This window comes from Perna viridis, chromosome 11 (assembly GCF_037379345.1).
Source record: "Perna viridis isolate PV_CMFRI_1.1 ecotype Kerala chromosome 11, ASM3737934v1, whole genome shotgun sequence".
Classification (NCBI taxonomy): domain Eukaryota; kingdom Metazoa; phylum Mollusca; class Bivalvia; order Mytilida; family Mytilidae; genus Perna; species Perna viridis.
In genome coordinates this window covers 329,082-342,964 of record NC_142455.1, presented here as the reverse complement: position 1 = coordinate 342,964, position 13,883 = coordinate 329,082, and the positions used below count along the sequence as shown (strand labels likewise).

The window sequence follows — 13,883 nt, the reverse complement described above, 5'->3', positions numbered from 1 at the left end:
CTGTTTCATTTTATCTTGTAAAACTACCATATAGAATCGATCAAATGTCTTGTAAAACAATTGCCAACGACTCTGAAAAAAACGTTCAGTTACCTGTGTGATTTAACGTGAAATCATGAATTTGTTTATACAATATCATATCGCAAACCAATATATAGACATAAAATATATGAAAGAAAATAATAATAAAAACAATAATACAGCATTTATACAATGTTAACGTATAGACTGCAAAGTAATATCATTCCACATTTTGCGCTATTTTGTCCATATTTCATTGTTCCAGTTCGTTAGACCTGTAGTAGTAATCATCACCAGGAGCTTCTGTAAACATTGTATTCAGATCGTCTTTGATTTGGAAGAAACCACTTCGTTTGTTTGGATCATAATGCCAACATTTAAGCATGATTTTATAAAATCTGCAAAGTTAAAATCGAATTTACACTAAATTGTTTTATCAAAGGAATAAACATTGTGAAGTTCATATTTTGTAATCTGAAATTGATTACTATCTGCTGGTAAACGTATTTTATTCACAGTATGATACATCTTCTTGTATTGTTTAAGTTTCACTTTTACTTTGCCTTTATTATTTTGTTTTCTTTTATAGGGTTACATTAATTACATAGGTACCTCATTCCGTCATCAAGATATTTGTTGGTATTTCTTTCTTAAGAATATCACAATTGGAAATATTAAACACCGAAAATTGTCATGTTCTGAATGTATTGAAAGTGTGCTGTTAGTATCTTGAACTTTTTGACGTCGTTTACTATTCGTTAAAACAATTTTTTAAATTAATAAGGTCATGTTTAATGTTCGATGTTTTCGTAAATCAAGACAAATTAAGCAAACAGTAATAAAAACAACACAAAACAAGACTAAGCCTTACGCATCATCACAATATTCTGGTTTCTTCATCTTATAACCCTGTTTTTGTTTGGTAAACACATCTCTGCTCTGAATACCAGGGTAAGGGGATTCTCCTGAAATATATCAAAACTATATATAAACCGAGACATTTTCTCGAAGTTACTTTTTTTAAAGAAAACGATTCCAAGGATGAGAAAAGTTTGAGGCTCAGTATGAGTAAATGTGATATTCGAAAGCTTTTAACGAGGGATGAACCGTAGACAAACATGGCCAGAAATATAAAACCTACAACCCAAGACAAATACACACAAACAAACTCAAACGAAAAAACAGAAACAAATCGTATTACAAGGAGCTCTTAACGGGAGTGTGCCCTTCACCACTTTCTAGCCAGCGGTCGAAGCAGAAGGTAAACTACAAATGTAGTAAGGCATAGCCGGGAAATATTGGGAAATATAAGTTTTAATAGCTGATTCGTTAAAATGCATTTACCTTGTGAGATAAATGTCAAGCTGGTTCTTATTTTCAGCTTTAAGCTACATCTATGATGGTACATTTGCACGTAAGCAATCTATATACTACTAACTACTAGTAACAAGTAGTACGGAAAATGACCAATGGACACGGATACATGGTTGGAAGATTGATTTCGACATATTGGATAGTTAAAACAAAATGATAATTCAAAGCTTAAACATTACAGAAAGCACTTACAAAAAATTATTTCGCATGATTTCAATCAATATGGTCATCATTAAATATTTTTTTATTAAAAAATGACATGATATACTACCTAGAGAGAATATTTCCCACATTACAACACCATATGAGAAGACATCACTACGTTCATTCGCAGCCTTTGTTGACCTTTGACATTCCGGAGCCATCCACTTTAATGGAAGTCTTTCCTTCGGAACAGAAACAATATCAATAGTTGTTACTTGGTAAATTTAAACCATAAGTACAATATTTTGCAAATTTTAAACTTTGCAAACTATATGAGAAAGCTTTAAAGTTAAACATTTTTTGTATTTTAGTTAATATTACGTATTTGCATTATTTTTCAAGTCTGATAATATGTTTGTAAGCATGCTTAACGTCTTTAATGATAGTATACCATCATTACCATCAATATTGGATTACTAACAATTCCGTGCGAAAACAATTTATGAAAATAAGGGATAAACCAGGTAAACAAGTTACCTCCCCTTGTCCTTCTTGATCTGGATTTGGTCCAAAACCTGCAATTTTAGGTTCATACAAGTTGTCAAGTAGGATGTTTCTGGCAGCTAGACGCCTATGTACAACCTAACAAAAAAGAAAAGAGAGATAAACCTTACAAATCAAATTATTAAATAGATATTTTTTATTTGAAACATGTTTTTGGCAAATGTCGATGCATTTTACTCATAAACAACAATAAATTACAGCCGTGTCGTTGCATTTTGGTAAATAAAAGAATGATTAGTTCTATAGCAACTTGGATCTTCAGCCAAACACTGTTGCTTTTTTTTCGAAACAAGAACAGTTTTGTCTTTTGTAATCTTTGTAATAAATTCATTTGGTTTTCGAAATAAAGAAAAATAATAAAACAATTACCCTAAAACCTGGCAGAGATGTTTATTTTGAAGATATCTTTGCTCCAACAATGATTACATCATCTTTAAGATTTTTCGTCAGTAAATACATATAATGCATTCTTGCTTTAATAAAAGTTATTGAACAATTGTGCTTTCTTTTAAACAGATAATTATCATTGTCAGAAATACAATCTAGATAACTGTTGACACGACACATTTCTGCAGACTTTATGTTTTCTCCTCATGTATCGCTGACGTCATGTCACTTACTTCGAAAGTTATTTCAAGTATACACCAAAATTACATACTTTTCTGCTAGATAAGTAGTCCATTCCAAGGCAAACTCCAAAGCACATCCTGAATAATCGTTCCTCTAAGTCCATAGTTACGTTACTCCTCTTAGAGATAAGAAAGTCTTTTAAGACTTCTTTCTCGCAATATTCAAGAACCATAAATGGACCACCTACAAAGAAAAACTATAACTTTGTCTTTGAATGCCAGGTACCGTTACATTTTGCCGGCATGATATACTACTAGCAGTATACCGAACTCTTTCGTCGTGTGTAGCATACATATATTCAGATCAGACTAAGGTTTTGAAAACAAAATTAGATATCTAACTTATCTAACGTTTACTAGTAAACTCACGTGTTTGATCATCCTGTACTGAGCCAATGAAAGTCATAACATTTTTATGTTGACCAACTTTGTCTGTGTAAAAATTTATCTTTGCCTTCATCTTCATCACGTTTTCTTCATTCTGGTCATCTAGGGAAGAAACAAACCGGTGCAGATAGAACCAGATTATTCTTGTTTTGTAAGTGAAATCAAGTGCACCCAGGTTATAGCGGTAATACAAATAATGTAAAGACAAAGACCAGACATGGAAAACAGACATACACAACAAAGAACATAAAGTAACTTAAATCATACATACACAGTAACAAAAGCAAGTGAGCAACTCGGACTCCACTAAAAACTAGTAGCATGGACCAGGTGCACCAGTAGGGTAAGTGTCCTCTGCTTTTCTAGAAACACACGCCGAGTTGCTCATAAAAAGTCAAGTCCGGGGTAGACGAAAGAGGAAAGGAAAATTATGACACAATGTAAAACTTTATATGATAATTTCAAATATATTAAGTGGTATTATCCGAATCATGCGATAATTGTAGATTTTGTATTGCTCTGCCTTATTAAAGTAATATTTTGCAAAATAGTTTTGTGCTATTGACTGTCATCTTCAGCTGACGAAACAAACTGATATTTTCCCCTCACCTTTTATAACTTTAGCGACCACAATTTGAACGTCTTTTTGGTTACTATAGTATTTAGCTAAGTATATAGTTCCTTCTGCCAGCTGACACTCTAACGCGATATTCTTCCTTGAAATAATCATGTTGTCAGATTTAACATTCATCTGTCCATAGAAATATATGTCGTCGTCAATATCAGTCGTGAAGGCCCGGTTCTACAAGAACAAAATCAATATTGAAACAATAATTTAAACTGATAGAAGAACATATTACGGTTCATCTTTTACTCTTAAAATTTCAACATCTAAGAAAGTCATATTTCGAGTCTTGATAATAAAAAAAACTAATTGCAATTTCAGTTCATGTAGAGAAGATTAAACATGTACACAAATGCTTGTCGATAAGTGCTGTCATTGTTATGCATAAATGCAACGTCAATTACTAGCTAAAATTTGTAACAAAATACAAATGTTAAGGATAAGTAAATTATACGAGTGTTTCTAGAAAAAAGCAGAGGACGCTTACCCTACCGATGCACCTGGTCCATGCTGCCAGTTTTTAGTGGAGTCCGAGTAGCTCATTTACTTTTGTTACTTATTGTTACACTGTTTACTTTGTTAACTCCTCATTTAAAAACAAATGCAGTCAGTATAGAAGGGTTATCTTTGAACTCTTGTAACTCAATTTTATTTACATTGATACCTCCGGTGTGACCTGCATTATTCCGTACTCGAACTGTGTTACGAATGGTACGTATTCCCTGTGTGACTCTTGCCTTTGCAGGCTGCAGTCGACCAGTTCTTCCAAGCAAAATCAAGACGATAACAACAACAATGATGATAATAATAAAACCTGAAAACATCAAACACAGACTAATAAAACCTGAAAACATCAAACACAGACTAATAAAACCTGAAAACATCAAACACAGACTAATAAAACCTGAAAACATGTATATCAAACACAGACTAATAAAACCTGAAAACATGTACATCAAACACAGACTAATAAAAGCAAATAAAATCTAAATCTGTAATTGAAAACTGATTACTAAGTGCTTTCTTGTTTTCAAGAGTAATAAAGGGAACCAAGGTTATGCGTTAATCAAAGGAATGTAACCCAGAGACAAAGAACAGACATGGAGAAAAGACATTCACCACAAAGAATATAAAGTAACTAAAATAATACATACATTTGTACAAAATAACAAAGCAAATGAGCAAATCGGACTCCACTAACAACTGGGAACATGGACCGGGTGTACCGGTACAGTAAAAGTTAAAGTTGTTATTGACTTGCATGAATAAATCAGTGAAATGATTTGCGATTCTTCAACAAATAATCGAACATATAATTTTAAATGTTGGTATTTAGTTTGTAATTGTAGAAACTTGATAAACTTAAATCTGAGCAATACGTCGGGAAACAAAATGCACCAAAGCAAAATCAAATGTGAAAATTGCAAGACCTTTTTTGAGAAATGTTCTCAGCACAAAAAAATAGTTATTTTTTTTTCAGTTTGTAAAAAGGCCATCATCAGCAAAATGATCTGGCACTTCTGGTTTGACGTTCATGCATATATATTATACTTAACTCCTTCGACTTCGCTAGTTTATCAATGAGCAGATACTTACCTCCAGATAATCCACCAACTCCACCAGGGGATAAACCACTAGTCACTGTATTTAAATTAATGTCAATTTTGATTAAACAGCAATACCAACGACACATATAAAGTATAGAATCAGTTACATGCATTCACATTTTGATATTTTTGTAATCAAATTCAATAATCCATCCTTTCATTACCAGATGACAACATAAAAATACATTGAATGGTGAATTCGATCTCTCGTGAGCTTAGAACATTTACACTATTCAAGATAGAATGCAGACATTTTGTAGAATTTATTTTATATGATAAGAGTGAAAAGTCGCAATATTTTGAATTGCATGACCATCAATTAGTTTTACTTTGTGTTTTTTTTTAATTCCCTTTGTATTATACAATTTGTTTTATTTTTGTCTCTTTTGTGTTAAAAAAATATCGTTACTAAGGATCTTCCCTTGTTTATACCTTCGGTTGTGGTGCTGTAATGTATGTCTCCACAGAAATTGCTGATTCACGAAAATCAAGAAAAACTACATCATATTACATGTAAATGTATGAATCCTTATTCTGTGATGTATAAATCTTCATTCTCAATTGTATTCGAAAACTCCATATTAATTTGTATAATTTAAACATTTAGATTAATAGACAATATATTATATGTGCTTTATCTCAACCTGAGTTATATTCTATAGAAGTAGTGTTGTTCTTCCTGTCAAGTTTCAACTTTGTTTATCCTTTTTGGTTTGTACAAAAATTGTTTGTATTACTACCTTGCCAACATGTTGTATTGGGTTTGTACTTTGATTTATACGTCATTTCATGTAACTGTAAATAGTATTGATACAGGTACACGTATGTGTGTTTACATCATGTTCGTATGGTGATAAGCTAAACTTACATGGTTCAGTTGTTGTAAACTTTAGAATAGCTGGTGAACCACTCATAAGAAAGTTTGTATCGTTGCCATACTTCGTGTATAGTTCAAACCAGTAATGAGTCGTCGCCGACAGTCCTGTCAGATCAAAAGATGTAGCGTCTTTGTGAACCTTAAAGTCCTGTGAAGTGTTGTCTGGTCGAAAGAGTCGAATCAAAATTCCAGCACGTTCATAGCAAGTAGGTGCCTGGATCCAACTGATACTTAGTGATGTGTCCGTAGTTTCATGTACTGTGATGTTTGATGGACTGTAATCTGAAGATAATAATAGCATGTCATATGATAAGTTCGATTATCCAGATCAGACTGCTTCACTTAATCAACCCTTGCATATGTAATAGTGAAATGCTTAAACTCATTCCACCATTACTATATTATTAGTTTATTAATATGGTGTTCAATGCATTACCCACATTTAATATTAAACGCTGCATTTTAAAGTACTTGAAACACAGACGTACGTGCCTTAATAAGCTTGGAATAGGCCTAGGAAAAAAATAAAAGGGATGAAGGATAAGTCGATATTCATTCCGACAAGTCATATTTACTAAATAATATTTTTATACTCTTATGAAGCATGCTTCATACAAAACATTTTCCATTTTTAGGGACGCACAATGGGGATGAATATGTATGTCTCCACAACCCATGAGATCACAACAGACACACTTTTGGTTCTTTTCTTTGGTTTTATCTCGATATTTGCAAATAAAAACATCTTTCAACTCTGAGTCACACGCAACGACCGTGGTATTCCCATTATCATCTATGTTTGTTCATAAAACCTTAAACGTCATAGAAACTGTGACCAAAACAGCGTTTTTTCGGTGTTCATGGACTACAACAGCTCGTGAGGCCTGGTAATATTGCAAATTCATTAAAGACGTCATTGCAAATGTTCTACATGTACGGTCGGTCGTTTCTATGACCCAATGAACTTAAATGTTGGTTGCATTTTCAGTACTACATGCAAAATCAAACTGTTAATGCATCTTCCTCTTTCATATTTATAAGACAGCACGTTATGTATCTTAAGCTTACATGACTAAGAACAGGATGTTCATCTTTTTGTATTGGGTTAGTTAATCTATGGGTTTGTTTTTAGTTCTTTTGTTTTGTACGAATTATTCTTTATTTGTTGTCCTGTAACATGTAGTATCTCTAGCGTTGCCTGGTTAATGGATTTGTCCTCGTTTGTTCCATGCTTTTACTACATCTTCTCCCTTGTATAAGATGTGTTGATGGAATTAAAGTACTTACGGTGCTCTTGAGATTTAAAACGCGAACGCCAGTATAAAAAATACGTAACAGAGCCATTTCATCTCATATTGTTTCCTCTTACAGTTTTGAAGTTTACAATTTGCTTTGTAGGTAGATTATCTATTTTGATTGAAAGCATAATAAGGATCAGTATTTAAGTTTAAGATAAACTGTGGATTACATGTACTACCTAGTTTAAATACTTTCCATACAAAGTCAACTTATAGCCTGTAACTATAATTACTTCATACACTCTAAGCAAGTAAACAATAATACGGATCCTGAACATATTTAAAATTAAAATTGATAAAACTTACATTCTTGAATTCCATCAAAAGCATCAACTGTTCCAAGCTAAATTCATATAAGATATATTTAGTTAATACATAGAGTCGAAGACGTTACTAGATTAGCATACATAAATGTGCCTTGCATTGCGCAATTAAAGTACCACAAGCCACGTCGAGATTTGTATTATATAGGGACAATGTATACCTGGGTCTGGGTTTAATTCAATGGTTTCCTTAAATCCATAGGTTTCATCAAATCTTCAATTCTAGAGATCTGATTGGTCAAAATTTGATTTAAGCAAGGATCTGAGGAAAATGTCAATGGGGATTTTTTTTTATTAAACCGGATACGGTACACGTAAAAGTGGTGGCCCTTAAGGCTAAAAACCACTAATTCCACTTCCCTTAGGCTTCTATGCTAATTTCACAATATTCAATGGCTTCTCTGGACTTTACCTTAACTTTAACCTGCAGAGGACTATATATCAGCATGATTCTACATATGTCAGCTCACAATCCTCAGAATGGCATGTGGGGTTAGCAGACTTGCAGTGCAGTACTGGTCACCAGAAGTGAAGGGTCTATAAATAGCATGGGAAATCCCAGTGTTTTCACAAGATAGCGGTATATTTAAAAATCATTATGGAGATTAGGCTTCACATCACAAGAAGCAAAATGCACCTATAAAATGTACAAAAATGTTTTTCCTTTCAGAAACTGTTTAAATTTTTTAAATAAGATGAGAACTTTTTTCACAGCACTATGAGGAACAGGGGTAATTTCTGCGTAGGACTATTTTTGCGTACGTTCCAAATGCTCATTGGTTGAATTGGTGGTCTGTAACCTAAACAGTCACTTTTTGTCTTAGAAAAAATAAATAACTATACAGGTATCTTCCTACACACATACTGAATGCATTTGCAAAGTTTCAGTGAAATGTGACAAGCACTTTTTTAAATATTTGATTTTTAAATATAGGGTAACCAAGTTGCGCGAGCAAAAAAGTGACAATATTCTACCATACTTAAATGCATTAAATATTTGCAAAGAACTTTTTCTGACTTTTCAAATAAAAAATATCAATCACAACTTGTTTTTTAACAATATTAATGAAGAAATAGTTTTAAAAGTAATCATTTTCTGAGAAATTGGTCAATTTTTAAAAAAATATTTCTGACATGCCTCCCCCTTTTTCTTGATCACATGTCAAAAATCCTAAATCTTTAAATTTTCACAAAAGGTGATATATTTGGCTTTAAATTTGTAAATACAGTGTTTTCACATTAAAACATGACCAGTAAAGGGCACCTAAAGCAAAAAAAGTACTCAATAATGGATTTTCCATGTTGCCATAGGGGAATGCTTATATGGCCTTAACCGCAGTAATGAAAGTGAGTTTTTCCTCATTTCTAACCTAATTTTTGCTCAAATCTACACAAAACTTGATTTCAAGTGCTTATTACCACCATATTTAGGTAAATATAGCCCTCAAAGTTTAATATTTGATATTTTTACTAAAGTTTCTACACTTTTTACAAGATAGGACATAAAAATCAGCCAAAAAGACCAATTTTCCATAATTTGGACCTATAACTTCAAAAAATGCATATTTTGATGGATTTTTGTAGTGTATTCCTCTCATGGCAAAGTTAACAAGATCTTCAAGTAGTTTAAAGCTATTTCAAGAAACTTTTCATTTTGCCATGGCTTCAGCTTAAGGCTAAAAACCACTAATTCCACTTCCCATAGGCTTCTATGCTAATTTCACAATATTCAATGGCTTCTCTGGACTTTACCTCAACTTTAACCTGCAGAGGACTATCCTCAGAATGGCATGTGGGGTTAGCAGACTTGCAGTGCAGTACTGGTCACCGGAAGTGAAGGGTCTATAAATAGCATGGGAAATCCCAGTGTTTTCACAAGATAGGGGTATATTTAAAAATCATTATGGAGATTAGGCTTCACATCACAAGAAGCAAAATGCACCTATAAAATGTACAGAATTTTTTTCCTTTCAGAAACTGTTTAAATTTTTTAAATAAGATGAGAACTTTTTTCACAGCACTATGAGGAACAGGGGTAATTTCTGTGTAGGACTATTTTTGCGTACGTTCCAAATGCTCATTGGTTGAACTGGTGATCTGTAACCTTAATTAATGACCAACCAATCAATTTAATAATAATCTATGATAATTATTTAATGTTAATATAGGTTGTTCTTTCTTTTGACTCGAATATTGCAACCGTTCTCTTTCATCATTGCCTACTTTCAGACAAATGATATACAATTTAAGACGTTATTGTAAATATTTTCACAAAACAAACGCCGTCAGTACATTTGTATTCTAAGAATTAATTGTGTTCATCTGAAAATTTAAAATCAGGCTGCATCAGTAGTATTTATTTAAACGAATAGTCATTTTGAATATACTGGTGTACATTTTATTTAGTCACACTGGTATGGTATTATTTTGTACTTTAGAATTGTAGCGCACCAAATCATTACAATAATAAGAACTGTAAAAAGTTGGTTCATCCATTATAAAAACTCTTTCTGCATTGCAGATAATTATTTTTTGATAAAACTGCTCTTCAAGAAATCTATTTTATTTTCAATCAAACATAAAATATTTTTTCTTTCTGTTGAGTTACGATATGTGGTTCAACTACTGTAACTGAACTTACGCACCTTTAGAATACGTGACGTTGATAACATGGCTGCGTTGTAAACTGTAATCTCAAGATCATGAGCATCGTTTTTGACTCTGTCAATAGGAACCCTCAACCAACAGTTATTCATTTCCAGAACTGTTTGTTCGTCATAGCAGAGTTGACCAAAGCAGTAACAGTCTGATCCTGGACAGTGTCTGTCCTAAATAGAATGAAAACCTTACTTGAACTAATATTGTTTTCCTCATGCTTTCATGATGTTTGAATCAATAGTTAGTGAAGAATATTGTTGACCTTTTATGAACAATTGTTCAGCTAATACAAGTTTAAAATATATATTCAAAACGGTAAGCAGTTCGACCCCTTTATACTGTAAATCTTGACATTGTTATTGATTCCCATGTATTAGCATTCATATCTACAACATTTTCTGTATGTGAAAGGCCAAGCGCCCATGATTTTGACATTGTGAGATACGCAACTTAAAATATTTACAGTGACTTTCCTATGTCTTGTTTATTACTTTTCACTTCAAAAATAAAACTTAACCTATAGAATTATGACGACACATGAATATCTTACACTCCCTGAATCTATCAACATTTCCAGTATTCTGTGAACCGTTTACCGTACTCGGTGTTCCTTGTACCGTGTGCAAATGTCTGTGAACCGTGTTCCGCTTGCATTCCGTGTACCGTGTACTGTATCCATTCGGTGTACCGTGTCTTTTCTGTGTGATTTTCGCTCATTAATAGATTTTCAGAAGACAAATAACAATATGTAAAAGGCATATTTATCCCCAGGTTTCTATTACATATATCATAAGTAATACAAGTGCACATATTTTTTGTCAACTAAACATAAACCGAAAAAAGTTGAAGACCGTACATGTATGACTCAATTAAAGGTCAATGTCCGAAAACATGGTATGTCTATAGACTGTCTTAAACACTGTCATCCGTTAAAACATAAAATAAGTTTTTTGTATTGGGTTATAAATTAATTACCATTTTATTAAAGAAAAAGTATATGAATTCGATTTTCATTTACGCTACTAAAATGAATGAAAGCAGTTCATGCACATTGGAATGTTACATGGACGTGTGTTTATTTACATGATTATATTGAATAGTAAATTTACAAACACACAAGCCATGCCCAATACCACGCCCAATAAGTCGCCTGAAAATTCAGTAAATATCCATGACTTTTTTTACTCGCTCTCGTCAAACATCTACACAATTCCAAATGGTTCCGTTTTACTTATGCTGTGATCTAAACAGCCGAGTAGCTGATACAGAAGACTGTTTTGTAGGAATTGAGAAATTACCTGATCGTAATGTGGTTGACGTTACTCGTAACAGCTTTGGTGAAATATTTAGCGATTTGTTTAGTAATATTAACTGTAACTCTTTACATAATGATTTTACGTATATATCAATGAGAGGGAGGTCTATTGTTGACTACTGCATTGTACCATATGAACAATTAAAACTTTTTGGCAATTTTGAAGTCGTTCGTGCTCAACATGTGATTGAGGGTATCTATAACGTCGGCGAGTTTTATCCTAGGCATGTCCCAGGCCACTCTTTTTTATGTTGGACATTTGACGTTGACGTCTCTAAACACCATTCAGATATGTGCACAGGAAGGAACCGGTTAACACGTACGTTAAATTTGACACTCAAATGACAGGATGACGGATGCTGAGGTTGTCACACGACTGAAGTAATTCAATTGGAATTAGACAATAAATACGATGATCTTGTGACGATAATCCATAATAAAATGAACTCTAAACTAAAAGCGCACAGTTAAATGTGTGTACGGCGGGAGTAACAAGCGCAGGATGATGAAACCGTGGTGGACCGACAGGCTTACGGAATTCTGGAACGAAAAGTGTGTAGCAGAACGGAACTGGATTTAGGTTACAGACCACCAATTCAACCAATGAGCATTCGGAACGTACGCAAAAATAGTCCTACACAGAAATTACCCCTGTTCCTCATAGTGCTGTGAAAAAAGTTCTCATCTTATTTAAAAAATTTAAACAGTTTCTGAAAGGAAAAACATTTCTGTACATTTTATAGGTGCATTTTGCTTCTTATGATGTGAAGCCTAATCTCCATAATGATTTTTAAATATACCCCTATCTTGTGAAAACACTGGGATTTCCCATGCTATTTATAGACCCTTCACTTCCGGTGACCAGTACTGCACTGCAAGTCTGCTAACCCCACATGCCATTCTGAGGATTGTGAGCTGACATATGTAGAATCATGCTGATATATAGTCCTCTGCAGGTTAAAGTTAAGGTAAAGTCCAGAGAAGCCATTGAATATTGTGAAATTAGCATAGAAGCCTATGGAAAGTGGAATTAGTGGTTTTTAGCCTTAAGCTGAAGCCATGGCAAAATGAAAAGTTTCTTGAAATAGCTTTAAACTACTTGAAGATCTTGTTAACTTTGCCATGAGAGGAATACACTACAAAAATCCTTCAAAATATGCATTTTTTAAGTTATAGGTCCAAATTATGGAAAATTGGTCTTTTTGGCTGATTTTTATGTCCTATCTTGTAAAAAGTGTAGAAAAGTTAGTAAAAATATCAAATATTAAACTTTGAGGGCTATATTTACCTAAATATGGTGGTAATAAGCACTTGAAATCAAGTTTTGTGTAGATTTGAGCAAAAATTAGGTTAGAAATGAGGAAAAACTCACTTTCATTACTGCGGTTAAGGCCATATCAACATTCCCCTATGGCAACATGGAAAATCCATTATTGAGTCCTTTTTTTGCTTTAGGTGCCCTTTACTGGTCATGTTTTAATGTGAAAACACTGTATTTACAAATTTAAAGCCAAATATATCACCTTTTGTGAAAATTTAAAGATTTAGGATTTTTGACATGTGATCAAGAAAAAGGGGGAGGCATGTCAGAAATATTTTTTTAAAAATAGACCAATTTCTCAGAAAATGATTACTTTTAAAACTATTTCTTCATTAATATTGTTAAAAAACAAGTTGTGATTGATATTTTTTATTTGAAAAGTCAGAAAAAGTTCTTTGCAAATATTTAATGCATTTAAGTATGGTAGAATATTGTCACTTTTTTGCTCGCGCAACTTGGTTACCCTATATTTAAAAATCAAATATTTAAAAAAGTGCTTGTCACATTTCACTGAAACTTTGCAAATGCATTCAGTATGTGTGTAGGAAGATACCTGTATAGTTATTTATTTTTTCTAAGACAAAAAGTGACTGTTTAGGTTACAGACCACCAATTCAACCAATGAGCATTCGGAACGTACGCAAAAATAGTCCTACACAGAAATTACCCCTGTTCCTCATAGTGCTGTGAAAAAAGTTCTCATCTTATTTAAAAAATTTAAACAGTATCTGAAAGGAAAA

General features: G+C 32.9%; 1 protein-coding gene across 1 annotated transcript; it reads right to left on the bottom strand.

Annotated features, from left to right (window-relative positions):
* Positions 1-274: 274 nt before the first annotated feature.
* LOC148602228 (uncharacterized) lies at positions 275-11,078 on the bottom strand. Its single transcript, XM_088553257.1, has 12 exons — positions 11,058-11,078; positions 10,495-10,677; positions 7,833-7,869; positions 6,216-6,510; positions 4,401-4,608; positions 3,729-3,921; positions 3,102-3,221; positions 2,762-2,916; positions 2,077-2,181; positions 1,667-1,781; positions 893-986; positions 275-419 (listed from the first exon to the last, which is right to left on the bottom strand). The coding sequence occupies exons 1-12, from the start codon at positions 11,076-11,078 to the stop codon at positions 275-277; spliced, it is 1,671 nt and encodes a 556-aa protein (XP_088409383.1).
* Positions 11,079-13,883: the final 2,805 nt, after the last annotated feature.

Excerpts from the sequence above, each read along its gene's own strand:
- LOC148602228 (XM_088553257.1), bottom strand. The coding sequence starts at position 11,078 with ATGTTGATAGATTCAGGGAGT. Across the intron at positions 7,870-10,494 it reads CAACGTCACGTATTCTAAAG|CTTGGAACAGTTGATGCTTT; the intron begins GTGCGTAAGTTC and ends ATATGAATTTAG. Across the intron at positions 3,222-3,728 it reads GGTCGCTAAAGTTATAAAAG|ATGACCAGAATGAAGAAAAC; the intron begins GTGAGGGGAAAA and ends TTTCTTCCCTAG.